This window comes from Zootoca vivipara, chromosome 5 (assembly GCF_963506605.1).
Source record: "Zootoca vivipara chromosome 5, rZooViv1.1, whole genome shotgun sequence".
NCBI lineage: Eukaryota > Metazoa > Chordata > Lepidosauria > Squamata > Lacertidae > Zootoca > Zootoca vivipara.
The window spans coordinates 70,989,205-71,016,985 of NC_083280.1; the positions used below are offsets into that span (position 1 = coordinate 70,989,205).

Sequence of the window (27,781 nt, forward strand, 5' to 3'; positions counted from 1 at the left end):
CCCTTGGCCAATAACGCGAGATGAGCGCCGCAACCCGAGTCATCCGCGACTAGACCTAATGGTCAGGGGTCCCTTTACCTTTACTACTAACCTTAGAGTTTCTTATCTCTGCTACTCCTACCTACAAAGCACCAACCAGAGACCCATCTAACCCAGCATCCTCTTCTCACCGTGACCATCCAGATGCCTATAGGAAGCCCATAGATGGGACCTACAGTGTTACAGCACTATCCTCTCGGGGCTAGCCTGGGAAGTTTTGCCTCTTGCGGCAAAATCCATCATCTCTACCTCCATGGGCGTACCCTGCTGCCACTTCTTCCATGGGTGCACCTGCATCAGCAGTGGGGCCCAACAGTGGTGGGGCGTGACAGTGGAGGAGGCAAGGGTGGGGTTGTGGCAGAAGCGTGGTGCACCTGCAACAGCGGCAAGGCGCACCTGCAGATGGCAGTGGCAGGATGTGCCCACCATTGTGGCTAGTAGTCATTGACAACTTTTATTTTCCATGGATTTGGCTAATACCCTTTTAAAGCTGTCCCAAGTTGGTGGCCATTGCTACAACTTGTGAGAGCCATTTCCATCGTTTAACCTAGGCTCTTTGTTAAGCTGCACTTCCTTTTGTCTGTCCTGAATCTCCCAGCATTCAGTGGATGACCCAGGACTCTAGTATTACGAGAGAGGGGGGATCAGTTTAAAAGGTGCTCTGCCACCTTTTTGATTTTAAGTGCCAACTTTCTGGTTCTACTCCAGTTCAATGATTGGTTGCAGATATTTGTGCTAGGAGAATTTCTGGCTGTTGATTTACCTGGTGACTAATAACTTCTCTCAGGTTGACCTGAGATAGCTGCCCTGTTCCATACTAGAATGAGTGTTTATTCAGTTTTAGGCTGCTCCTGAAACTCATAATCTGTCTCTTGTCTGTCTGGTTTCTCATGTATTGAAATGCAAGCTGGGAGGCTGCCCTATCCAACAGCTATTTTTCCTCCACACCAGAAATGCAAGATGTACAGTTCACCATTCACACATGTACTTGGCTTATTGTGCATTTCGCAATTGTTTTGGGGTTCGTTGTTTTTCTGTGCTGATTTCCACTGGATGATATAACTGGAGAAATGCAAGTCAGTGAAGTAAACATCTGCTTCCCTTGCAGTATATTTGCACATATTTGATACCATGTTCTAGTTCTAACTATTATTAATGTTGTTCCTGTGTTTATGGTCTCTAAATTATTTTATGCTTTGTGTAATAACAACAGGGAAGTAGCCTACGTGTTTTCATGCTCATAGAATAACAGGAACAAACAAGTTTGGAAAATGTAAATGCAAAGCTTCTCCTTTTGAATACTTCCCATTTTTGGCCATCTCTTAGCCACTTTTACATAATAGACATCTTCTTTTCACGTGTATCTCTTTCAAACTAAAACAGAGGTTGTGAGTAACTTCTGTTGTGCATCCACACAGGGTTGTTGTTTTTTAGGATGAGGAGTTTTGAGATTACGTAATCAGTATCCTGGATCCAAAAAGAGACTGAGAACGCCACTAGTCTAAACAGTTTGGAAACACAGTCCATAGCATGTTTAACTGACAGTAAATTTTACTATGTTCAGCCTAGAAAATATGCTTAGAAATGTAGTGTACCATTAAAAAGCTGTGTCTTGCAGCAAAACCATATACTACTTTCGCAAGCCCTTTTCCTCCTGCATATGATCTCCAGCACCACAACATGCAACAGCCATTTGGATACAACCTAATGATTCTGGGAACCAAATGATTCAAATGATTGATATCATTTGAGCCAATATCAATTAATCTTGAGCTCCTGCTTGCTGCATATCCTCTCTGCCCATAAGTTCTGTTAAGATAGTGTGCTATGACTTACAGTGGTGCTGAGAACAGAGAAGCCACAAATTTTAAAGCATTAAAAGAGGAAACAAAATAAAGGAAGCATGGCAACTTTTTGCACATTTCCCCCCTTCTTTTCTAGTGGTTTATTTATTGCTGAGCGAAGTTGTAGTAGTGAACAGCTGCTGAACATTAAGATATGCTAACTTCTTCCCAGAACCTTCTTGGACTAAGAAGAGGAAATGGCCTTAGTCAGCAGTACTAGTTGCATGGTGGAGTGCATTATGCTACACTAATTCTAAACCCTAGGATGCTTAGCAGTGGCATGACTTTTTACAGATTCTGTCAAAGCATCTTTAGTGTACCATCACTTCCACAGCTTTCTGTCCATCTCCCATGAGGAATTTTCTCTGCTAAGCCTTCATATCATCTCGCCACTATTCCGGAAGTATAGTCCCAATCTCCGCAGCCTACTCCGATGCTGTTTGTTACCATGCCAATTGAATATTTAACAATCACTGCAAATATGAGTCATTTCTCATTCTTAAAAGTGTATACTCCTGTCTTGAGAAAGAACTAGTGAAAGTTTCATTTGGGACATTACTGGGATGGGCTGCATCTTGATACTGTGGTCTACGCTATCTTACACTCATACAGTTGTTATTCCCCAAAAACAAGGACTCTCTTTCCTTTGAGGTTTTTAAGCAGAGGTTGGGAGGTCATCTGATTGACCCCTGGGGATCCTTCCGGGTCTGGGATTCTATGAATTACTCAATTCCAATCCACTCTAACTTCATTATATTTTATGGAAACATCATAACTTTATTAGAAACCTAAATATCAGTGAGTGGGAGGGGTCGTTGCAGTGCATTGGAGAAGCATGCAGAGGGACCCCATCATCAGCCAGATAAAAGGGTCAGGTGGCAGGTAATGAGGAAAGCCCTCCTTGAGACCGATTTGCCAGTCAGAATAAGTAATGACGGACCAGTGGTCTGGTTCAGTATAAGGCAGTTTCATGTGATCAGCGGTGAGTGTTGGAAGTCTGGTCTATGGATTCTGTTGGAGTTCTTGATGAATATATTACTTGCCCGCATCCTTTTTTTTCCCATGGCAAAAGATAAATGTAGCTGCAATAAACCTTTTATTTTCTCAACAAAACATTTAATATATATATATATAAAAAACATTCAGAAGTACTATCAGAGCAGCTGGTATGTTCACGTAGGATAAGCCGTTCCCAGACCTACCTTTACACAAACAGTTACCTTTACACACACACACACACACCGCTTCCTACTAGCAGGAGCAAGCAAAATAAATTTAAAAGAGTAAATTTACTCATGTCATTAATACGTCTGCTTTCTCTTTTCTTCACTCTCTGTTCTTAATTCATATGTATTTTAAATGTTGGAGGATCTGTACAGTCAAACTCCTTGTGTTCTCTCATCTACGGCAAGCAGCAAATATCTTTCTTCTTAAGACGCCTTAACTTTCTTCTTCTTAATCTGTACGAACTTCAAACTTTCCAGAATAACTTAAATACTGAACGCAGGAAGAAGTAAAGATTGCTGGGGCAGGAATCATAGAATTGTGGAGTTGGAAGGGAGCATGAGGGTCAATCTAGCCCAACCCCCTGAGGGGGGTTTTTGCCCAACATGAGACTCGAACCCACAACCCTGAGATTAAGAGTCTCATGCATGTATCTCTTAGCATCATTTAGAAATTACTGGGTTTTTATTCCTATAAATGTATTAAAAATAATCACAACCTACATATTTTGTATATTATTATTTTTTGATGTGAGGTCTCTCTTGGAAATAGAAGCATTAGTTACTCTCTGCAAACCCACATGCCTTGGAAGGGCTTAATCCGCTAATGAATATGGTATGATCAGTCAAAGAGCCTGAGATGCCATGCCATACCTTGCCTTGCCTTGCAGTTTCCACTGTTTGCAATGGATGTGCTAAATAGACTATGAAACCAGATTAACGGGAGCTGGTTAAAACATGCTTCTGAGCTAAGGCATTTGGAATATCTCATGTCTCTGAGAAATAACCACTGCAGTTTTGATAGAAATTGGATTAGACCGAAACATTAATTTTCAGATCTGTTTTTAAAAGTCACAACTGTCAGGTCCTAAGTGTGTTGCAAAATCCACATCCCGGGCAAATTTATAAAATAGGTCTCAATTGTTTTGTGACAGCAGCAGACTAGATTTGACATTAGATCTAATTTTTCATAGTTTGACATGCTTATGCTTCGCTGACTATTTGCTACACCACCCGGATTAGTTGATAGTTGTGCATGTACCATGCAGCAAGCAGTGAAAAGAAAATCAAAAGATTGATTCATAGAATTCGGAGAGCAGGTTCAGAGCCAAATTTGCTAAAAAAATAATTATGATGTTTTAGGAAAGAAAAATTCGTTGAGACTGCAGCCAGGTACTGTGAGATTTTCATGTGTATTTTTTTTTTTTAACTCAGGATACAAGCAAAATCTGTGCCAAAGCACCGCTTTTAAAATTATATATATACACAATACAATTTATATAAAGAAAGACCTAGAACACCTAAGATGTTTTTTTCTGACAGAAAGTTTTGAAGTTTTTTTTAATCTAGTCCATATTTCCATAGAGAAAATTGTTAAAATCTCTGTTCAGTTTTTAAGGCAAATGGTGGTAACACTCATAATTCTTCCCCACCGCCTGTTCCTGTTAGAATTAAGAAATCTTCTTGATCTCTTCTCCAGTCTTGTACGTGGTCCTGGTGTATTAAAAACCATACACCTTTTTAAAAATACACAGCAATTGTTCGTAAAATCATCAGCGTTGTGAAAAGAAAAAGCCATCAGAATCCTAGAAGGTTTCAGTACCTCAGCCTCTTCCAGAACTTATTTTCTGCCCTGATATACTGTATTTAAGGAACAGAGTAGTAAGTGAAAGCACCAAGTGCCTCAGAGACCACCATTTTTCTTCCCCTTAGAAACAGTCTTCAAAAAGCTTTCCCCCCTTCCTATCCCTGCCCCTTCTTGTTTGTTTGTTTAATGCAGCAGGCAAACCCTTGTCCAAATTGAGGCCAAAGATTCCATGAAATACATTCTTCCTGGAAAACTTTATTATGCATTTGTCGTGTTTGGTGAGTCAGGAACAGGCTCTGAAAAAGAAACAGTGATGATTAGTTCACTTTTTTTCCCTTCCCCCCTGTATATTCATGCCTGCAGACTTATTTATATGTAGTTATATGTCTGCTGCCCCTTGTAAAGATTTCTGAGCTGGTTTCTTCTCACCTCCCTCCCAAAAGCAAAGAAAAAATGAGAATGCAGTGAATGAGAATTCAGGTTGCATCCCTCTATGCTAGCATTCATAGCATATAAAAGCCTTTTTCTGGAGCCATAGCAGGCAGCATTTGTATATACTGTAGAAGCCACAGTACCACCCCAACCAAGAGGTTAGGAAACGTCTCAAGTTCTCCAGAGTCCTCCCTCCCAACACTAGGGGGATTGAGTCTGGATTCTGACCAGAGTTCCAGCTGCTGGCTTTCCATAAGTGAAACAAAACTGATAAGAGAAACTCCTAGGAGCCAAAGGGTGCTGTTCATCTCATGATTTCCTCCCTTATCTGATCTCAAGGTGTTTGAGAACGTGGAGCGTTGCAGCAAACAGCACTCCCCATCCCCTTGATCTTGGACGTGTAGTCAAATGTATGGCCGTGGGCAACTTCTGAAAAGGAAATTATTCCACCAGCATTTGGCGTGCATATATATATATATATATAGAGAGAGAGAGAGAGAGAGAGAGAGAGAGAGAGAGAGAGAGAGAGAGAGAGGTAAAGGGACCCCTGACCATTAGGTCCAGTCGTGACCGACTCTGGGGTTGCGCGCTCATCTCGCATTATTGGCCGAGGGAGCCGGCGTATAGCTTCCAGGTCATGTGGCCAGCATGACAAAGCCGCTTCTGGCAAACCGGAGCAGCACATGGAAACACCGTTTACCTTCCCGCTATAGCGGTTCCTATTTATCTACTTGCATTTTGATGTGCTTTCGAACTGCTAGGTTGGCAGGAGCTGGGACCAAGCAACGGGAGCTCACCCCGTCACATGGATTCGAACCACCGACCTTCTGATCCTGATGTTGGGAAAGATTGAGGGCACAAGGAGAAGGGGACGACAGAGGACGAGATGGTTGGACAGTGTTCTCGAAGCTACGAACATGAGTCTGACCAAACTGTGGGAGGCAGTGAAAGACAGGAGTGCCTGGTGTGCTCTGGTCCATGCGGTCATGAAGAGTCGGACACGACTGAACGACTAAACAAGGAACTGACAACAAGGAACTGACGAGAGAGGGAGGGAGAGAGAAATGAATAATTACCCAGTGTTGGGAAGAAACAGTCCCCCGGGACTGGAGGGGAGAGTGGAGTATTCGGTTCCGAGAGAAGATGTCGACCTGACTCTGATTGCTGGCGGCTAGCCATGTAGCTTAATTGCGGCCTGGCTTTGGGCTCCAGATTAATGGTAGGAATGTCATCAAAGACAGGATTCTCGATGCCATGGGTGTTGCTGAAAGGAAAAGCACAGGTTCAAGACACCAACCAGACCAGAATCAAGTCTCATTCTCATTCTCCTCTTACTTCGATGGAAAACGAATTCTATTTATATTGCTGCTATTTGTGTCTTTATTATATCGAGGAGAGAAGTACTGGTGTGTATTAAGATGTGTTTAGTAGTGCCTGAATGACTATTTCAGTGCTTACTAAGATCTGAGTCAGCCACAAACCAATTAGAGAGTCTATTTTTTTTGCTCAAAATATTCCTTTTAAAAAGCCAAGTTTCCAGCACTATAAAAATATTCATTTCTTGAAGGCAAACTAACTATTTGTCATGTCAGTAGTGACACCAAAATTAATTTCCATCTTTCAGGGTCTTGTTTATCTAGGTAGTTTTGATTCAAGCAAAACCTGCAGAGCAGCACCTGTAACGCATTTAATGCTGTCAGACAGTCCATTTTAGAACTACGGAGGGGTCATATTTTAATTAATGTAAGCAACAGAAGAACCCGTTGGTGGGTAAAGCTAGATCTATCACCATGTTAGATCATCCTCTGGCTAGGTGGGATTATTACCAGTTAACTCTCTTTCAGAACAAAAAAATCAAGTACGTAAAAGTTTTATCTTGTACCGGGAATGTTGTGTTATTTGGCTTAGAGTATGAGGTTCAGAAAGCCTGGATCAGACCAAGAGCAGGTATGTACATAAATCCATAATGTGCAACTAAGTTTAGCAGTGTGCGAGCTTGGGACAGAGTATATGGATGAAGGGCCAAAATCTTTCCCCCTTTACTGAATGGCTGGTGCCAGCCTATTGAAAACCCCTTACTGGCATTCTGCCTGTAGGAAAGACGCTACAAGGAAGGTCTGGGCAAAGTTTTGTTTGACCATGTCCCCTCTTTCCTAACACTGGCTGTGAAGATCATTGGATAGAGCTTTAGGGCTTCTTTCAACTAATAGTAGGGTATGGTTGAACGGTAGGTGAAGTTGAGGCCCACAGGTTTCCAGCCACCTGCTGCAAATATAACATGGAATCTATATAACGCTAATTCCAAGATTACTCAGGGCCGGCTCTAGGTAGATCCCCGGTGGCGCGGGAAACCATGCTGCACCCTGCGAGGGCGGGGGCGCCAGAGCAATCTCCGCCCCTCAGCGCCAGGGCAGCAGATCTGCTTGAGACTGCCCTGAGATTACTGATCTGACTGCCTTAACTTTTAAAGTCCTAAATGTCCTAGCTCAGGGTATCTCAAGGAACTATTCTATCCATGTGACATCCCTTCACCTCCACTACACTGGCATCTTATAGCAACTTAAGAAACTCTACTTCAGATACCAACATTGAGGAGGTGTGTTTGGCACCTACTAGGAGGAGAGCCTTTTCCTCAGTGGCTGTCTTCTCTGTCGAATTCCTTTTCTAGCAAGGCTTCTTGCTAAGACACAAAGTTAGGCTGCTGCGTTGCTGTGGTTTCATTAATTGCTTTATCCCATCTGCTGCTAAACCGCAACTTCTTGATGCTTCAACCTCTCTTGATTTTATTGTGTGCCCTAAGCCAAATTCCGAAGTAAAAATATAGCAATACAGTAAAACAGAATTTCTCACCTCTCCATTCTGACAAGTTCGTGAGCACCTGCAAAAAAGGAATGCTGTGTTGTTACTGTGACATTTCCCTAGGCAGTCCTACAGTATTTCACATTGGGGGAAAATTCAGGTGATAGAATTTCAGGTATACCAGTAGAAGAAACCCAAAGGTAATTTTGTCCATCCCCCTTGAGCTGAGTGTATGGTCTTTTCTATTCAAGAGATCTATCCTACAGATGAGGAGGTCATGGTGCATATAAGGAGGCCATGGTGCATGTGCATTTCCAATTCCTCTTTAGTGACTGTTTGCTTTGCTTTTCCTAAGCAACAAATTCCTTTCTCTTTCGTCGTGAAGCTTATTGGCTTGGTGATTTGGACTGGGGAAGTGGAAACTATTAATCCACATGGCACGCAGATACCAGATATAAGCAGTTTAGCAGTGGCCAGGAATGGTATTCTGTCCGTTATTTCATTCTCTTTCCTTCTAGTGAAAACATTTATATGAATAAGCAGAAGTTAAATCCTAACAAAATTTACTGCGTATAATACAGGGATCTTGGTCCTACAGTTCCTCCTGTGCACCTTTATTTGAGCTGCTACATAAAAGAGAAACTTTACAGTTACCATTCAAGTCTGATTCATGAATTGTTCCTGGATTTTCAGTTTCAAGTGTTGAAGCTCTCATATTTAGTAACTGAAAACCTCAAGGGTTATATATACGGTATATCTATCTATCTATCTATCTATCTATCTATCTATCTATCTATCTATCTATCTGCGTGTTTGTGCAGGAACATATATTTATGCATATTATCATAATTTTATTTCAACCACATTTTTCCCCCAGAAGGGAAATATTTATAGCATATGAACATCTGGAATGGTGGATTCTTTGTTTAATAGGCCATCAGCTGAGGGTGGGTGTGTTTTTAGATGTTGTTCAAATAAGCACAGAATTAAAACAAGCTTGTTTGCTGCGAGAAACAGTGCTTTGTGATGTTACGAGTAAGCATTATGCATTCCAGTGGGCAAAGAAGTAGACCGTGTATAAACAGGGACAGAGGTGGTTTTAAGGTAGTGTGGCTGGTGTAGCAGTACTGGGCGCCAGGACCCAGTGGCATAGCATAGGAGAAGCAGAGGGGCAGTGGCCCTGGGCGCAAAATTCTAAGGGCACAGCCAAGTGCCCCCATCACTGAGGCCTTGTGGCTAAGCTCCTGCTCCCTTCCAGAGCTGTGGAGAGGCAAGCCGCACCCCCTTGCCAGGCCTTCAGGGCTGGGACGCATGCCTCCACCCCAGCTGTCCAGTCCACCAGTGGGGCACACAACACTTCCCCTGCCCCGGGCACAAAAAAACCACACTATGCCACTGCCAATGTCACAGGGGCACTACAATACTGATGTAAACTGAGTGAGAAATGGGGGGAAGGCATCAAATTGTAGCATCACACAGAGCACCACTGAAATTTGAGAGGCCAAAGTCTGCCACTGATGGCGATGGGGTAATTTGTTTTCTGATTTGCATTTGCCTAGCAAATACTTTCAACAGGGAATAACAAACATGCAATGGTGGGGGGGGGGAGTCAAGAAAAATATTAACACAACAGTGTTACATATGCATTGGCAAAAATAGTTGGTAACTTGCCTTCACTAAGCAGAGGGATTTGGGGGGGGAAATACGTATTAGAGCTAATCATCAGGAATGTGTTGCAATTCCTGACTCTAATAAAAGGCACATGACTTCACGGGGAGTTTGATTCTGAATACCTTTTTCCTGAAACAGCACCAATGAAGGCTTTAAAATAAATAACCGAGAAGTGTGGTAATGTTATTACTCATACTGCAAAAATATTCAGTATATATACTAAATGTTTAAAAAGGAACTAGCTTGCTTTACTTTTCTAATTGTCTAAAGTGTTACCAACTTTTCTAATTTAAAAGCGTGACCAGTCCTATGCCTGTTTTACGCAGGTGAGTTCAATACAGCTTACTTCCAAGTAAGTGTGCATGTATATTCTGACCATGTTAGCATTCTGCTAACTGCTGGTAGCACAGGAAATCCAGAGCATACCTTAGACCAGGCACCCCCAAACTTCAGCCCTCCAGATGTTTTGGACTACAATTCCCATCTTCCCTGACCACTGGTCCTGTTAGCTAGGGATCATGGGAGTTGTAGGCCAAAACATCTGGAGGGCCGCAGTTTGGGGATGCCTGCCTTAGACTCTGTGTATTAGACAGGGTTGTCCCGTATCAACTCGGAGACAGGCTTTCCCTTTAAAGCTATAAAACAGCAAGCAGGACAATGCACCTAGAGCCACTTTGCCCCCTTTCCATCTCTGCCTGCAGTTGGACTAAAGAAACTAACATCCTGCTTTGCTACAGTGGGCAGATTGAGACGCATTGGCAAAAGGGGCTTGTGGGACACTCTGTGAGGTGAGTGGGGCTGAGAGACTTCAGAGAAGTGTGACTAGGCCCAGGTCACCCAGCAGCTGCATGTGGAGGAGCGGACACACGAACCCAGTTCCCCAGATTACGAGTCTACCGCTCTTAACCACTACACCATGCTGGCTCTCAAAACACAATTTAAATGGAGCTTTCCACTGGCATTCCCTCATGCGTTTCCTTAACCTGAGGTTGGGAACACCCACCCCACAGTCCTTAATAGGCCCACCAGGTCTGCCTGTTTGCCCAAGCCATGCCCACCTGCCCTACAGGTGTGGGGGCAGGTAAAGCTGCAGCTGTGTCGAAAAGGTGTTTGCAGTCCCTGGGCAGCTGATCATTGAGGCTTACAGATTATGTGCCTTTGCCTATGTGGTTTGATTTCAAACCACCCCCTGCAAAAATGGTTCACTCGACATTATTGTGACAGCAGGTGGTTGATTCCTGAGACTCTTAGGACCAGAAGCCATTGCAGTTTGTGAAATTAAGTATGAGAATCGAATAACCTGTGCACTGGTCATCGTTGTCTCTCTTTCGAGCGTAATGCTCTTTTTCTGATTCAGTCTGCTTTGGCCCGGGTGCACTCACCCTCACAAAAACAAAGTCACAAACAACTAAAATGACCAATAGGGTGAAGCAATATTTGTTAAGTTGCTGAGCAAACTGGAAAGATTTATTTTCATGAGAAGATTTTCATGTTTAGTAGGTGGAGTACACATATTCGTATGAGGGAAATTGCCATATTCGTTCTTCAATTATATCTAAAAGCCTTCTTTAACTTGAAGCCACTGTATTGGTTTAGATTTAACTGTAGGACTGATGGGTTTATATTCATATTATTTAATATTAAACAATTTACTCTTTCAGAGAAAATTAGTATTCACAATTTTTAAAAAATTACATTTAAAAAGAATTTTTAAAAAATTACATTTTAAAAATTGGGGTCTTTTTGCAATTTATTTTGAGACTAGAAATTATTCAGCGTAATTAAACGGGATCATATCCAACTTGCGTATGTTGCTCACAAAATTTGCTTCTCTCCTACTCCCTCTGTTTGCACTTTTTTGTATTTCCTGCTAGCATTTTCTTCATTCTTCTACACATTTTTTGTACAGCAACTGAAACACTAGTCCTTTGCTGAGTCTAAAAGCACCTGTTTTTTGCAAGAGTAACTTCCTCCTTATTTGCTTCTTATAGTAACTAGATTCCCAGAAACCAAGCCCCAGGGGCGTCTTAGCCATAGAGACTACTGCTGCAAGGTACCACGGTACGAAGTTCTGGAGGGTGCCTTCGCCATGCCGTGCCATGCCCGGAGCCTCCTCCCTGCCAGAGGAGCCACCCTCAAGCCCCGCCGGCAGCACTGCCCTCGCCCGCCTCTTCTCAGGCTGCGGGCGCGTTGCGGGGAAGCTGGCCGTAAGCCTCCCGTCGGCACAGCAGCCAGGGCTCCCTGGACTGCAGCACTGCACAGCCACTTCGGCCAAGGAGGCGGGGGCGGAGCACAGCTGCCAGTGTCTCCACCCGTCAGGCCGCCCCCTCTGGCAGCCCGCCACACCTGGCCCAGCCCGGTGGAGCACGAGTCCGGCGTCAGCATCACCGGTCCTGCCCACGGCAGGCGAGTAGCAGAAGGGACGGCATGGCGGCGGCATGGGGGGCGCCTCGGAGGAGCTGAAGCAGCAGCTGCTGATCGGCCAGTTTGTGGTGGCCACCGGCTGCGCCGTTGACCAAGCCCGGGAGCTCCTGCAGGCCGCAGTGGGCCACAGAGGGGCCCGAGGGAGAGGCGCGCCGCGGGGGGCTGAGCCACCTCTCAACATCTCTGGAAAATGGAGTCTCCATCCCCAGAGGAGCCACCCTGGAGCTGCTGCCCGCCCGGGGGAAAACGTGGGGGTGGGTGGCGCCCAAGGGATCCCTGCACCACTGTGCCAGATAAGCTTAAGAAAGATCAGATTGGACCGTCTTATTTTCTTTTCCTTTCCTTTCTGAGGGTGGAGGAATCCGTTAGTTGATTGCCTTCAACTATGCCTATGTGATGCCCATCAGTGTGGTAGATTGAAGCAAGGCTGTGAAGCAAGATTATTAAGGAGACAGGGGGAGACCAGGCCATTGAGCTGAGTCAGTCATCACACAGCAGCTAGATTGGGCAGAGCCTGCAAGACAGTCCTCTAGAGACTGCTTAGTCAATCTGCACAAGACGGACCTAAACTATTCAGGAAAATCACCTTTCTTCTTTGGTTCCTGAATATAGCTCTTAACTTAACAATGGGCATTTGATTGAAATCTGCTTCATTCTAGCCAAGGCAGAGAAGGATCAGAATGAAAGTGGAATAGAAGGTCTCTTAGACTAGCCAGGGCTAGCTCTCTCTGAAACCTCTGGCTCCTAGGCAGTAGCAGGAGTTGGAGAACTCTTAGGGTGGGCATCTCCCTCCAAGCAATACAGAAGGAGTGTCATTGTGTATGTTTTGCCTGCTACAAGTGTGTTGTGGTAATTTAGTGGAATTGAAGAAGTTCCCCATTTCTCTTCCTCCCATCCCCCCAAAAGTACAGTATCTGTTGGAAGGCAACCAGTGTGTTCTGATGTACTTCGCAACTTCTGCAATGTAAGAGTTCTGAACCTCAGAATGTGAGGCAATCCACTGTGTTTGAATTCTTACATCCAAAAAACATTTGCTGGAACTTTGCACAATGAAAACAGCTAGGGAAGTATTAAAATGGAGCTGGGGGGGGGATATATCCAGTACTTTTTTCCTTTAAAAAAGTGTTTAGGGGTACTCTCATTTTGAATAACCCTTTTATAGTTCAAATTGGGGGAAATAAATACAGTAAATGGACAAAAGTACAAAGATTCACAAAATGTTTAGGGTTATGCGTACCCCTGCATACCCCCCCCCCAAAAAATTCACTGGCTAAACTTAAAATGAGGTTTGAAAAGATGAGGGAATTTTTTTAACAAAACAATCCAATGAACTCTACATTAGTTAGTCTAATTAGCTCCAGATTTTAATGCTTTCATTCCTCTACTTCTTACAGTTAAGCTGTAGAAGGAATGAAGCAGCTGCTGAAATTTAACCACACTGTTCATACTGAATGAAACTGTAATATTTATATGAAATGGAAGAAGGTTGTTACACAGTTTAAAAAACACACGTCTTTTTCACACCTCAAGGTAATGTATTTCCAAGTATTAGCCCTGCTAGCTGTGCATTCCAATGTGAATGTTCTGAAAGCAAGGCAAAGCAATCAATCCCAATGGGGATTTGCGCGTGGCACTGTGGGTTAAACCACAGAGCCTAGGGCTTGCCGATCAGAAGGTCGGCGGTTCGAATCCCCGTTGCTCAGTCCCAGCTCCTGCCAACCTAGCAGTTCGAAAGCACATCAAAGTGCAAGTAGATAAATAGGTACCGCTCCGTAGGGAAGGTAAACAGCGTTTCCGTGTGCTGCTCTGGTTCGCCAGAAGCGGCTTTGTCATGCTGGCCACATGATCTGGAAGCTGTATGCCGGCTCCCTCGGCCAATAACACGAGATGAGCGCCGCAACCCCAGAGTCAGTCATGACTGGACCTAATGGTCAGGGGTCCTTTAGACAGATTTAAGTTACAAGTCTCTCTAAGCCTTATATGTAAAAATGCCCTGAACTTTTGAAGAATTCAGACGAGCCAAATTCTGCAGTGATCATGAATTGTTATTTGTCAGTATATGAGTGTGCATCTATTTACACTTAAGAAAGGTGAAGGCTCATCCTGTTATAATTTTGCACTTTAAAAAAAATTCATTTAGGGAGTGAAACAAATGTTTGGTGCGTGCTAGTTAATTTTATTGCATCATTAGTTTATGTAAGTAACAAAAAGCAACTGGCATTACGAAAAGGAAGAGAGGTTCATTTTTCTTTTGTAGTGAGACCGCCCTTTGGCATAGAACAGTGCTAAGGAAGGAGTCACCCCCAATTCTCTAGTTGCCTGTCTGCAGGCACAGTTGCTCCATGCAACTCAGAAAGAAGAGAACATGCAGCAGCATCCTGGCCCAATATGAATGCAGTATTACAAAAACGATGCAATTTCTACCGTAAGTAGCGACAGCACTATGCCACACCCCAGTACAATTTAACAAGCCGATGCTTTGTTAACCAACCCTGCCCTTTCGTTCCACCCATTCCTCTCAGCCATCCATTTTCCGAGAAATGTGTATAAACAGGAGTCCGAGGAGGGTGGAGAGGCTACAATGCCTGGAACATGAAAGCAGCTGACAGGCTGCTAAATAGAGGGGTGGAATGTTGGCTTTTGATCAGAATGACTCCTAATATGCAGAATTGGGGGCAGAATAGACGTCACACAAATATTTGTTTTATTTAAACTAATTCAGCAACGGAAACACTGTAAGATATTGGGGGAGGGTGGCTTCCCTTACGCTTGACTCAGAGGCTGTAATTACTGCTGAATGCTGTGGCAGGAGTAAGAACCTATCAGCATATAAGAGCTCTTCTCGGAGCTTTGGACTGGCTGCCAATCTGCTACCGGGCTGAGTTCATGGCCTAGTTTATATTGACATACAAAGCCTTTACTAGCTTGGGACCAGTTGCCTTGCAAGATCATTGTACCTGCTTCAATCTGTGGTGCTGGCACAGTTACAGATGCCACATAATGCTTGTTCCACACCTGTAAGAAATCAATCTTTTAGTGCGGCGGCACCCACACTTTGGAACTCCCTGCCTATTGTCGTCAGGCAGGTCAGGTGTAGGGTTGCCATACGTCCAGAATTTCCTGGACATGCCCGGAATTCTGCAGTCGGAAGCAATGTCTGGGTGAAAATCGGGGAAATGTCTGGGAAATGTCTGGCAGAGCTTTCTTGCTGATTTCCCCCCCCCCAAAAAAAAAGCTCGAAAGCATCAATTTGTGTGTGTGTGTGTGTGTGTGTGTGATTTTGCTTTTTAAAAAAGCAACATTTGTGTCTAGATTTTCGCTTTTTGAAATGTGGCAACCCTAGGCAGGTGCCTTTGCTGTCCTCTTTTCAGAGCCTGCTAAAAACATTTTCATTCAGACAAGCCTATCCAGACATGCGAAGTGTGTCTTAATCTGGTCTTAAGTTTATTGCGGGTTTTAATTATTTCTGAATGTTTTAAATACTCGATTAACCGCTTTTACGGACAATTTTATGGCTTTATTCTTTTTGCAAACCACTTTGAAGTTTTACCGCAGTCGGGCGATATATAAATGTTGTAAAATAAAATATACGTAGCAGCTTTCTGCTCATTGCTTCTCGTGGGCAATAGGAAGTGGTGAAAGTCAGGAAAAAGGCCAGTAATGGCTTATGGAAACATTTTTGTATTCAAAGCAATCAGTGCTGTGCCACGTCACACAACTTCACTTCCGCTTAGGATTTCCAAGTTCAAATCCAGAGCTCATGGATACATTTTAAGCAGCTCTCCAGCAGCAAATGGGATGCAAGCCCCTCAGCTGCCTTCCCCTTCTGCCTACTGTGAAGCAAAACAGGTCCTGTGAGAGGGAAGAGCTAACGAAAGGACTACTGCCATTGCCATGAAATTTATCACCAATGCATAGTACAGCCATCCCCAAACTGTGGCCCTCCAGATGTTTTGGCCTACAATTCCCATGATCCCTAGCTAACAGGACCAGTGGTCAGGGAAGATGGGAATTGTAGTCCAAAACATCTAGAGAGCCGATGTTTGGGGATGCCTGGCATAGTACTTCAAAAGACACACACATAGCCTCCCAGAAGCAATTCTGCTTTCACTATAAATGGCTTGGTATCATTAATGCAAATGCAATAGCACAAATATTTTCATACTAGCGCCCGTGCTCTTGAAAGGACACAGAGGAGGAGAACCAGATACGTATATGTGTCTGTTTGCCCCGAATACTAAGTCTGTTAAGGAGAAATAAATCAAGACGGGATGGGGTGAGGAAGGGGAGGGAAACGTTTTGATACTTACGCCTGTTAGCAATTGCTTTTCTCTGCTTGTAAATGAGGAGCAGAATTAGGGGAAGGCACAGAATGCCCACAATGCAGGCCCCTGTTGCAAGTGCAGCTGCTGTGACATCTGAAAAAGAGCAAGGAAACAGGGAGAGTCACATCATCAAGCAAGCAGAAAGATTATTCTCATTGCTGGAGGCTATTGGGTGTGAATTTGGTGGTTTAGATATGAGGCCAAAATGCCCTGAATAGAAAAACAATTCCTTTATAGTAAAAGTTTTGGTGCCTTTGCCCCAAATAATAATATTCCTGTGTAACAAAGTAGATTTTCATTATTTCAGAAATGTGGTGCTCCATCAAAATTTAGTTGAATGTCCCTTAACAATTTTACAAGGCTGTAATCATTACAAGGCTGTAATCATGGGGCGCGGGTGGCGCTGTGGGTTAAACCACAGAGCCTGGGGATTGCCGATCAGAAGGTCGGTGGTTCGAATCCCTGTGACGGGGTGAGCTCCTGCTGTTTGGTCCCAGCTCCTGCCCACCTAGCAGTTTGAAAGCACGTTAAAGTGCAAATAGATAAATAGGTACTGCTCCAGTGGGAAGGTATACGGTGTTTCTGTGTGCTGCTCTGGTTTGCCAGAAGCAGCTTTGTCATGCTGGCCACATGACCTGGAAGCTGTACGCTGGCTCCCTCGGCCAATAACACGAGCGCCGCAACCCGAGTCTGTCTTGACTGGACCTAATGGTCAGGGGTCCCTTTACCTTTAATCATTATTCAGTTGAAAAGAAATGTCTCAAGCATTTGAGAAAGATAACAAATGCAGTTGTATATAAACCTAGGACAATTATATTATTGCCTACTGGGTTCTTCATATAGTTGCACTGCTTTCTGCCAGACTGAAATCTTATAGAGGTGTGGTTACTCCTGACATGGAGATGAAGTCTCCCACCAAGCCCCTGTGCTGCATTTTGAAGTGAGAGAACAAATATTTAACATATATAAGATACCAATAATGCCTTAGGCACTGCCTCCGAGGGCTTGCAGTCTACAATAAATCCGTACGGGGCAAGGAAATGTTGGGTTGGGGCAGGCAAATAAACTAGGCAGTTGAGTTGGGGCAGGCAAATAAACTTGGGTTTATTGGGTTGGGTTGGGTTGGGGCAGGCAAATAAACTAGGCAGGGTTGGGGAGAGTTAGGGAAAAGTTAGTGAAGGTTTGTGGTGTTGCTAAAGATATGAATCTTAAGATAAGCAGGAAACCACCGGATTAATAGTGCACAGGAAGCTACTTCACATGCATGGAAGCAATAAATCAGATGAGGCCTATAAAGAATGGAGGAGATAATGGCTAATATGGGGGATTAGGAAAGATGGTCAAGTTGAGCCTGTAAGGAGACAGGTAATGAGATAATAAATAAATATAAATAAATAAAAACCCACCAAATAAATAAACAGAAACAGAATATGTAATCTGCTCTCATTTAAAGAAAACGATTTGTCTTGTTGCAAAGGTAGCCTTACTTTCAGTCTCTATGCTGGCAGCAGAATGAAGCGTGCAGTTTGGGAAAGTAGCATTTGCTGTAAAATAAAAGAAATAGTTGTTAGTTTCTTGGAAAGTCAGTTCTCATGCAGTCTTTAGAAAAAGGGACGAACATAATGTGCTGGTTTGGGTGTGAATGAACATAGCGCCCTGGTTCACTTTCACCTCCTCCCCCATGTGGCCACGAGGAGGAGTTAGGAAGTTTTCCCTTCCGATAAACGTCCAATCAGAGTTTATGAAACTGGCTTGTTTTCACTAACAGTAGTTAAGATACAGTTTGGGGTTCCGATGACATGCTTTGCTAAACTGATTAATCTAAAGCAAAATATAAAAAAAAGCTTTTAATATTCCCCTCACAGCTATGGTGGAGGAGAGGAAAGAGAAGAGAGCATGAGTCTAGGGGAGGCTAGGCTCATTCTTGTAACATTGAACTGTGAGTTAGCATTATGTCTGAATAGCCAGTCGCTACACGACGGACAAATCCCAAAGTCTTGGGACGCTTCCTAATTTTTTATTGGTTTAAAATGATTATACAGTGGTACCTTGGTTTGCGACCACAATCCATTCCGCAGAGGCAGTTGCTTGCCGAAGGCATGCTTCTGCGCATGCATGAAGCACCGATAGAGCACTTCTGCGTGCTGCTCAGATCGCATCTGCGCATCCGGCGCCGCGGAACCCAGATGTAAAAACTTCCGGGTCTGCGGCAGTCGCTCGCCGAAGCAGTTGCTCGTTGAGGTAGGCGTAAACCAAGTTTAACTGTATATGATTCTCTTATTATAACTTCAAAGCATGCATAAGGTTGCAACCCAATTCTTAAAAATAGGGGGGGCTTTTAAAATTCACTTCGTGCTCTGTTTTTAAGCATGCTGCTACTAGGGTGACTTTTTCATCTTCCTGAGCATGATCTTTTTAGCCTATCAGGAATCATGGGTTATGATGATGTCGCACTATGTAGGTAATCAGTTAGTTGTGTGATAACATCACTAGGCCAGTTAAGGCAGTGTGGTCAATGTTTCTTGGATCAACATTGCACTCACTCTGAATGGACAAGCCTATCTATGGAGCAACATCTGAAAAACCATCAGATAATGAAATTTTCATCACTATCAGTGTGTTTGTGTGTGTGTGTGTGTGTGTGTGTGTGTGTATAGTGTTCCTAGTTTGGCTCAGTTTTAAGCTTTCTCTTTTGATTACCCCCCGCAATGGTAGTCTACAGTTTTTGATTGTTAGGATGGCATTCAACTAAGCTTTCAAAATTGAAATTACAGTGGTACCTCGGGTTAAGAACTTAATTCATTCTGGAGGTCCGTTCTTAACCTGAAACTGTTCTTAACCTGAGGTGCCACTTTAGCTAATGGGGCCTCCCGCTGCCGCCGCGCCATTTCTGTTCTCATCCTGAGGTAAAGTTCTTAATCCGAGGTACTATTTCTGGGTTAGTGGAGTCTGTAACCTGAAGCGTCTGTAACCTGAGGTACCACTGTATTGAACATAACTAAGCACTTTAGGCTTGAGGGAAGGGATGTAGCTCCGTGATAAGAGTATCTTCTTTGCTTGCAAAAGGTCCCAGGTTCAAATCTCCAGCATCTCCAGGTTAGGGCTCCCTGGAGAGCTGCTGCCATTCGGTGTAGACAATAGTGAACTAGATGGGCCAGTGATGTGACTCAGCATAATGCAGTTTCTTATGTCAGTTAAGTCCATTAAGGGACTTTCTCTTGGTTGAATACCACCACCCTTAGTGTAGGACCATCCATGCCAATAGGTTTGTATGTGTGATTCTAGGAGAGTATGAACAGGAGAAAATATGGCTTTAGCTATATCTGCTTTGTGTACAAAGTTCACCTGCCTTTTTGTATCCGAAGTTCCATGAAACCATGAGCCTGTTGCTTGGCATGTGCTTTGTTGTGCTCCTTTTCAGCCTCTACCACGTAGCAGCAGTAGTTCCCACTGTCCTTGAGAGTAAGGTTTGTCATGGTGACATAAAACGTCCCGTGGTGATCCGAGGAGAATTCCAAACCATGGTGGCTCACACGCTGCCCATTGTGCTTCTCTGATTCATGATGCAGCTCCTTTGCTGAGACATTGCGGACATGTTTTTTCTGGGAGCAGCTCTGGTCTCCCTGGTTGCTGAAGTACCAAAATTTGTAAATGGAGTCATGTTGTGATGCAAGAGACCCACTGAGCTTGCAAGTCAAGGTGACCTTCTGACCCTCAGGGCAGATATAGAGCGCATAAGGAGTGGTGATTTTAAAGGTTGTTGACTGTGCTGCAGGGAGAAAGCAGAATGTTAGAGAAGCATGCGAGAGATTCAACTTAGTACGTCAAGTACAGAGAGGCATTATTGTTTCCATTACACAAGAGAGTAAAATGTGGCTCACAAAGTTGCACTGAATACCATTCTGGTAAACGAAGCAGGGGCTTCTGGTGCAAATGAAACTGTACCTTTATTAAAGTAAAAATAAATAAATGATCACAGAATATTTTTATTGGTGGTCACCTTTATGTGCAACAGCACCAACAGGAGCCTATAACCTGATATATTTCTGATGCCACAAACTGCTGTAAAGTTAACTGTTACATTTCACTGGAATCAATTAAACATGAACCAAGAAGAGGAGGAGGAGAAGCTGTGAGCCAGAGTGTTTTGTAGAGACTGGACCATTTCTACTTGAGGACATTCAGAGTATGAGTGCAGGGGCATAGGAAGATAGGGGCGGTGGGGTCAGTGTGCCCCGAGCGACGCCATCGCCGCTGCCCAAACGCACCCCGCCCCTACGTGCAGTGCCCCCCGCCACAAAACGCACGCCACGTCACTGCGCACAGCGTGCCCCGCTCCCAGAACGTGCGCCACGTCACTGGGGGCAGCGCGCCTGCTCTCCGCCCCTGGTGATGGAGCATGAAGGTCCGCTGCTGTGTGAGTGTCTTAAGACATGCTTGCTGATATTTGTGTCTACCTTCACCCATGTTCCTAAATAGAGCCACTTTCCCTTTTAAAAAAAAGGAACAGCTGTAGTTCTTGGCCTCACCTCACCCCTCAAGGCCAAATTTGCTAAAAAATTCATTTAAATGAGTTTTAGAAACAGTTAAGGCTCAGACTTCTTAAATTTTTTTAAAAAATCATCTGGAGGGATCACCGCAGAGAAACGTTTGCTATTGAGTAGTTCACAGAACCTTGATAAACTGCGGTTCTTAATGTGGAATTGATTTGGATTGTTTAGAAGGGTTGTCAGTTCCTGCAGGGATAAAAAAAACAGCTGCATATTTCCATGTTAATTCATTTAAGTGTATGCAGATTTAGGATTGCCTGTTGACTCATATTTTTGCCATCTGAGATGCGGTGGGCGGACAAACAGCGATGGCTCAGTTCTGTACTTGGGACAGCCAGAATAAAAGCTGCATTCAGGTCAGCTGCAATATTTGGATACATCTGTCACCCCAAAGTGGTATATTGGTGCAATTTGCCTTAGAAGTACCGGTAGTTCAATGAAGCATGCATACAGCAAGGCTATTTAACACAGGGGTGAGCGGATCTGACCCTCCAGGCCTGTCTGTCTGATACCCTCTCAAACATACCCATTTTCCCCAGACCACACCCATAGCCATCCCTATTTGGCACCTTCCTCAAGTGTTTTTGCCTGGCTGGAATCTCAACTTTGATAATGTCTCTAGTTTGCTTGGATGGAGAAGAGAATAACAGGTGTTTGTTGTTGCTGTTTTTGGGATCCGTGTGTCTCAAGAGACTAGTGCAACAAACATTGTTCTACCTACTTTTACCTCTCGCCTTGCCCACCAAGAGAATGTAGCCCGCAAAAGGCGCGGTTGTGGTTGCTGGCTCTGATAAAGCTTCCCTGCCCCCTGATTTAATGTGTTCCATCCCTTTTGTAACCACCAACATTTTAAAAAAACAAACAAACTGCTTTGTTTTGTTGTTATTCTGTGTGATTAAGTAATTTTTAGCTTTTTAAATCTGAAGAGTATTAACAAAATATGTTTTCATTAACTGCAGCAACATCCTGTTTGGGGTTTTTATGGCTAGAGCTTTAAGGTGTGTGCAGGTTGTTGTTTAAGTTTCATATCTTGCCTCTCCCAGTGGCAGAGTAATTCTGCAGTTCACCAAGCGCTTCCTGCAGCAGGAGGAAGCCATGCAGCACTAAGTCATTGAAGAGGGTTGGGGAGGGGGGAATGGCATGAAGAGGCAAACCTCTTCTTGCAGCCCCCTTCTCACCTTGTGCTGGGTTTTTGTCTACTTCCTTCAAATCTCCCCAACAGTGTAGGAGACTATTGGAGAAATTTGGGGGAGCACAGCAAAAAGAGGCTCAAGACTTACTAGATTCCGCTCCCCCTTCAGCAATGTGATTGGATCCCTGGGTGCTTTATATTGAAATTTACAGGTGCCAGAGCTCACCACGAACCTCTCCCTTGTTCTCTTCAAATGGCAATGGTGCCCACCTGAGAGGTGCCGTAGCTGAGCCCCTGTGAGCTCCAGATGAAGGGGGGGGAAGACCCTGGCCAGGACGGATGAATTTCCTTAATTTGCAGAAAGCTCTAAACTTTGTTCTCACTATTACAGATCCACTTAAAAAGAAGAAGATGAAACTGCAGTTTAATCTTATAGGCTAACTTGGGGAGCAGGGAGTGATTGAGGAGAGAGGGTGGGCAACCCACTCTCGTGATGTTTTCTGTCAAACTCCACCCACTGGCATGGACAGCAAGCAATGGAATAGTAATGAATACGCTGCCTTTAAAAAGAGAGTGTGTGAACTTGATGATTAAATCATTGAACAATTAACCATAAATGAGGGTACAAAGGTCTTGGGTGAAACCATGCCTCCTTCCAACCACCTCTGAGTTAATTGCATTTAAATTCGCCTAATAATGCAACACAGGTGGTGCTAATATTCCACGAATCTTTGGGAGACAGTATGATTTTACTTCCTTGGCTTAGGCTTAATTAAACCTAAATGTCAGAATATTTAAATGGCAGTGAGCAAGGCAAATGTCAAAATGCCTGTGTGACGATCAACCAAATATCTTACAACGAACACTTAACATTTTTTTTTGCTGTTGTCTAAATACAGCAACATTGTGTGGCAGTGCATGATATGGTAGTGGGGTCTCGGCTCAGGGTGACAGAAGAGGGGGTGGGGGAAGAAACCCGGGCATATAAGTTGATAACACAATTATTACTTCCCCTGTAACAGATGTCAGTAAACTAGTGGCACCAGTTTTCACTTAGATGACACAGAAGACATAGTTTAAAATTCGGGGAGGGGGGAGGAATTGGGGAAAACATTGTGTGTAGTTTAGCATAAGTCCACTTTTTTGCAAAATGGTTCATCTTCCTACGGCACCTGTCTCATAAACAAGAAAACACCTGCTCTTTTAAAGGATATTCTTGTTCCTCTTCCACCACCTATAGTCAGTCAGCATTCTATGCCACTGAGCATACACGGTCTTCGCTGAACTGTTCTTGGTAGCTTTTTGCCCACCTAAGTCGTTCCCCTTAAATATATGTTATATTTCTGCAAACCTTGAAACTCCCCCAGACATGCCAATATCGTTCTCTTGGGTGTGGATGTGCTTCAAGTTCAGCACTTGGAAAATGACTTTGCCATTAGTATATACTAGAATGACTGCTGCAGCTTCCTCTCCATGTTCCAGGAAGATGCTGATAATTCTCTGTTGGAATTTTCTGATATCTCTTAGAGAGCTCCAGCTCCCTGTCCAGAGCTATTGTTTGCACACACTCTAGGGAGAGGGAATAATTGCGGAACCCGTTGCACAGCTCTTAATGAAGTAGTTCCTTATGCTACACAGCATAAACATGCCCTCAGTGAAGGGGCTTTTTCCCCTCTCCATGGACCGTAATAAGGAAGTCGCACAAGAAGGGCGTCCTCCCTGTATTTCAGCCAGCACTTTCAAGTGTCAGGATGCAAGGCGTGTCATTTCTAATGAAGAAGTCTTTCTTGTATGGAAATAGAAAAGGCACCAAACTGAATACAAAATCAGTTTAACGGGATTCTAAGATTCAGAATGCCTTCCACAGATTTTCACATCTGGGATTTGCAGGTACTGTAACTGCAAATAGAGCTTCTCCAACTTTATAGATAAGGGAGCTTATTTCATGAGTGGCTCAACAATGCTGCCAAGTGACAAAGGAAGTACTTAGTACATGCTGTATGTACTAAGTGTATTGACAAGGCAGCTACAGCAATGGCTCACCTGTCTAAAAGGGTGTGGGAGAATGTGATGCTAACAACCAGTACCAAGATGAAGGTCTACCAGGCTTGCGTGTTGAGCATGCTGTTTTATGGGAGTAAGTCATGGGTAACTTACAACCACCAGGAGTGACGCCTCAATGCCTTCCACATGCACTGCGTCAGGAAGATTTTGGGCATCACATGGCAGGACAGAGTCTCAAGCAAAGATGCACTTTCCCAAGCTCACATTCATAGCATGTCCACACTCCTCTGTCTCAGCAACATCTATGCTGGCTTGACCATGTCCACAGAATAGAAGATGGCAGGCTCTCCAAGGCCATGCTCTATGGGTGCTGGCTTCAGGTACTAGGCCTGTTGACAGACCACCTCTGTGTTACAAAGATGTCAGCACGCAAGACGTGAAGGCTGGCAACATCAACTCCGCTGTGTGGGAATCCCTTGCAGGCAACCACAGTGCCTGGAGGCAGTCATTCAGGCCGTGCATGCATAGCAGTGGCCCGCAAAGGAATGACAACTGCAAGGAGCGCAGAGAGAAGGAAAAGCCATGATGTATCTGCAGCAGCTCAACCAGATGCCTTCATCTGCCCCAGCTGCAACAAAACATGTCTCTCCCGTATCTGCCTCTACAGCAACAGCAGACACTGTAACTCTTGACGGTTTTACTTCGCCCCCAAAGGCGCACTCCTCCATTGCTTCTTGAGACAGACAGATAACAACCAACAACAGGAGGGATGAGCTTGCATGTGAGTATAAGAGGACCCCCTCACAGTCCTTGCCTCTGGGAAGTCCGCAAGCAGCAGGAGACAAGGTAGAAATGAATGGACCCACAACAGTTCCAAATACATATTTTACAGGGGAAATCCATAAAAACCGGAGAGCAAATACAAATGTGGGTGGAGGGGGGATAGAGGTTAATGTAAGCACAAAGGCAGTTAGGAGGGCTGCAGCGCTGCTGCCTGAGTGTTTTAATTTCTGTTTGTTTGTTTCCCTTTGGCAAAGCTCTAGAATGCATCCAGCTACTCACAGCAACCACTCACCAGGACAGTGTGGGGACAGGGGTCGTGACAAAGCTTAGAGATATTTGAAATATCAAGTGACATAGAAATGCTCATAAATAAATAAATATTGGGTCTGCCTGTGCAACTGCTCCAGGGATGCTAATCCATCCTTTCTGCTGATGCACCCATGCAGCCCCAACTTCGTTACCACCCTGCCTCATCACCATCCTGGTACACATCATTGAAGCTGGCATCAGGAAGCGGGGTTCCATGGCTCCACCCCATAGTGCCAGCCACTCCTGCTACTAACTTAAGACCGTAGGAAGCCTGGGCTGGCCCTACCACCAGGTAGCTGATTCTGGGTATCATGAAAGCGCAGCAAGTTGTTAAGTTGTTTCGTTATTTTAACAAAATTTCTATACTACTTGATTGCAAAAAAAGACAATACCCCACAGCACAACACAAAATAACCTCTAAGCTTTTACAAAAGTATAAAACAAAACATTTAAATTCCCAGTGGGTTTTAAAAAAACAAACAAACAACCAGTTAAAAACAGGTATTAAAAAGCTTTCAAGAGAGGATGGTTCAAATTAGCTTTAAAAGTTTCAAAGGACATGTAGCTTCTACCTCACTGGATAGGCTTGCCTAAACAAAAATGTTTCAGGCAGGTGCCAAAAAGGAGGCACCTGGATGAGGTCAATAGGCAGAGAGTTCCAAAGTGTAAATAGTATTATGTGTCACCTGGAACAGTTGCCCATTCAAAACATTCAAGTGGGCTCATATGGAGCGAGGCATCCAACCCCACAGGTAAACCAGTCCCTAGATATTAATGGCTTTGCATACAAGCAACAGTTTGAACTTGGCCCTGTACTTGAACTGTTGTGGCATTTTTATTGCCAAGGAGGGAAAGGTACTTATGGTATTTTCTGCCTCAGATGCCACAATGACTCAACTGGTCTTGAGTACCCGGTACTAAGCACTGGGGGAGGGGAGCATTTGATGCTCCACCTCAGGCAGGAAAAGTCTTGATCTGACACTGTAAGTGGTTTTCTCATCATGTTCTTACATCATGCTCTTTCTCAAGCTCTCTGAAAATTTGACAATCAGATACAAGTATGTGCCCATAAGTGCTTGTGGTGGTGGTGGGGGGCAGCTGTTTTGTTTGTATTTTAAACAAATATTCAGAGCTATATAATGTTATTTGTTATCTCTTGGTTAGATGCCTTTAACGCAGAGTCCTTCAGCCTCATAAAAACTCTTGAGAAGCAGAATATTAATATTCACATTTATATATGCAGAACTGAAAGAGTTATTTGCCCAACACCACCAAGTGAATTCACAGCTTAGCAAAGATGTAACCTTGCACAGATCCAAGCCCATTGCTGTCTGTCAGACTGTGCTAGCTAACTGCAATAGTTTAGGAACAATTTTGACGCTGGCACACTTGCTGATTATTTCGACAGCTTGTGCAAAGGAGAGGAGCAATTGTAAACTGAAATAATCTTCTTGTTCCCGTGCTGTTCCTCTCGCCTAAAGCATGATTTGTAAGGCATCAATGACTTTAATATTTTTCAGGTGATCTCAGCTGAGCCCCAGTTACCAGGGGAAAAAACAATCCTGTTTCCTCTGCGTTCAGCAAAAAGCCCTTTAGGCATCACATATGACATAGCAGCCTTGCAACAGTTAACTGAAGGATATTTTAAAAAAACCAGTTGAAGGCCTGATAGTTGGTCTGTAGCCAACTCTGGACTTCAGACCCCACATACTCAAATATGTACACAGCTGTTTGTTTTTTACTGGGCAGTTTTAGAGCCAGAAAAAGTTTGCCAAGCAGGTGAGGATACAGGTGTGTGTGCCCAAAGGCTTCGCAACTCATACAAGCGGATTGGCACAGGCATCCCTGTGGGCCACCAAGATGCTCTTTTTGGAACTCATCCCTCACCTGTTGGCAAACTTCATTCACCACCAGCCTGGGAACAACTGCATCCTGCAAATACTTCAGAGTGAAGCAAACCAGCCCTGCTTTTAGCCCACTCAGCCTGCCTTTGGGGAGGGATAGAAGTGGGGAAAGCCAAGGATGCCCACCCACTCACCTGCCCTGGGTTGAAGAAGCACAGCGAGGAAGGGGGGCAAGAAATGGGGAGGAAAGTTGCTTCAACAAGGTATCGAAACTCCATCTGGTTTCCTCCCACCACACCCCTCCTGCCACCCAACCCCCAGCCCAACCCACATTAGCAGCAACCTTCCTCGCTGCTTTTTAAAGCGCCTCTCCCCAGCCAGGTAGCCTCCCAGGGAAGGGTACCGGGGGGGGGGCTCAAAGGCTTCTTCCCCATCGGGAATCCTTGCCCCTCAGGTCAACCCAGTGGGAATGCAAATGCGCGGGGCTTGGCGCAGACCCAGTTGCGCACTCCGAGACTCCCCGCCTGCCCTTACCTCGAGGGAGAGCCAAGGCAAGCGTCAGCAGGAGCAGCGGCGGCGGGACTCGCCGCTTCCTTGCCTCCTGGTCCATGCCTCTCGAGGTGAAATAACAGTAATAATAAATCCCTTTCCGCTCGCCTCTCCCCTCTGGGTGGGTCTCTCTCCAGCGGCTGGCGCCCGGAGCTGGGCAGTCCCGAAGCAGAGCCGAGAGGGAGTTGCAAAACTCACAGGAAATTTCAGCAGCCCCGATGCGCAAACCCAGCGCGGGGGGGGGGGGGCGCTTTGGACCGGGCGG

At 44.4% G+C, this 27,781-nt stretch overlaps 2 protein-coding genes across 3 annotated transcripts in view; one reads left to right on the forward strand and one right to left on the reverse strand.

Moving 5' to 3' along the window:
- The window catches only part of CDH23 (cadherin related 23), a 398,194-nt gene that overhangs the window by 324,732 nt on the left and 45,681 nt on the right, over positions 1-27,781 (forward strand). Inside the window, exon 1 of one of the 2 annotated variants that reach the window (XM_060274907.1) lies at positions 27,000-27,230. The exons of the other annotated variant lie outside the window; for it this stretch is intronic. The gene's annotated coding sequence lies outside the window, so the exon portion shown is untranslated. Of the gene's footprint in view, positions 1-26,999; positions 27,231-27,781 lie in introns of those variants that run through there. 2 annotated transcript variants of the gene reach the window in all.
- Positions 272-27,744, reverse strand: VSIR (V-set immunoregulatory receptor). The gene is made up of 7 exons (XM_035137594.2): positions 27,502-27,744; positions 19,695-20,114; positions 17,833-17,889; positions 16,331-16,438; positions 7,977-8,004; positions 6,203-6,390; positions 272-4,990 (listed from the first exon to the last, which is right to left on the reverse strand). The coding sequence occupies exons 1-7, from the start codon at positions 27,575-27,577 to the stop codon at positions 4,953-4,955; spliced, it is 915 nt and encodes a 304-aa protein (XP_034993485.1). The 5' UTR covers positions 27,578-27,744; the 3' UTR covers positions 272-4,952.

Bases quoted from the DNA above. Each gene is read 5' to 3' on its own strand.
- VSIR (XM_035137594.2), bottom strand. From the start codon at position 27,577: ATGGACCAGGAGGCAAGGAAGCGGCGAGTCCCGCCGCCGCTGCTCCTG. The intron at 17,890-19,694 runs GCAGGTGAACTT...TTTATTTTACAG, and splicing joins GGAACTTCGGATACAAAAAG to CAAATGCTACTTTCCCAAAC. The intron at 6,391-7,976 runs GTGAGAAATTCT...TTTTCCTTTCAG, and splicing joins GAACTTGTCAGAATGGAGAG to CAACACCCATGGCATCGAGA.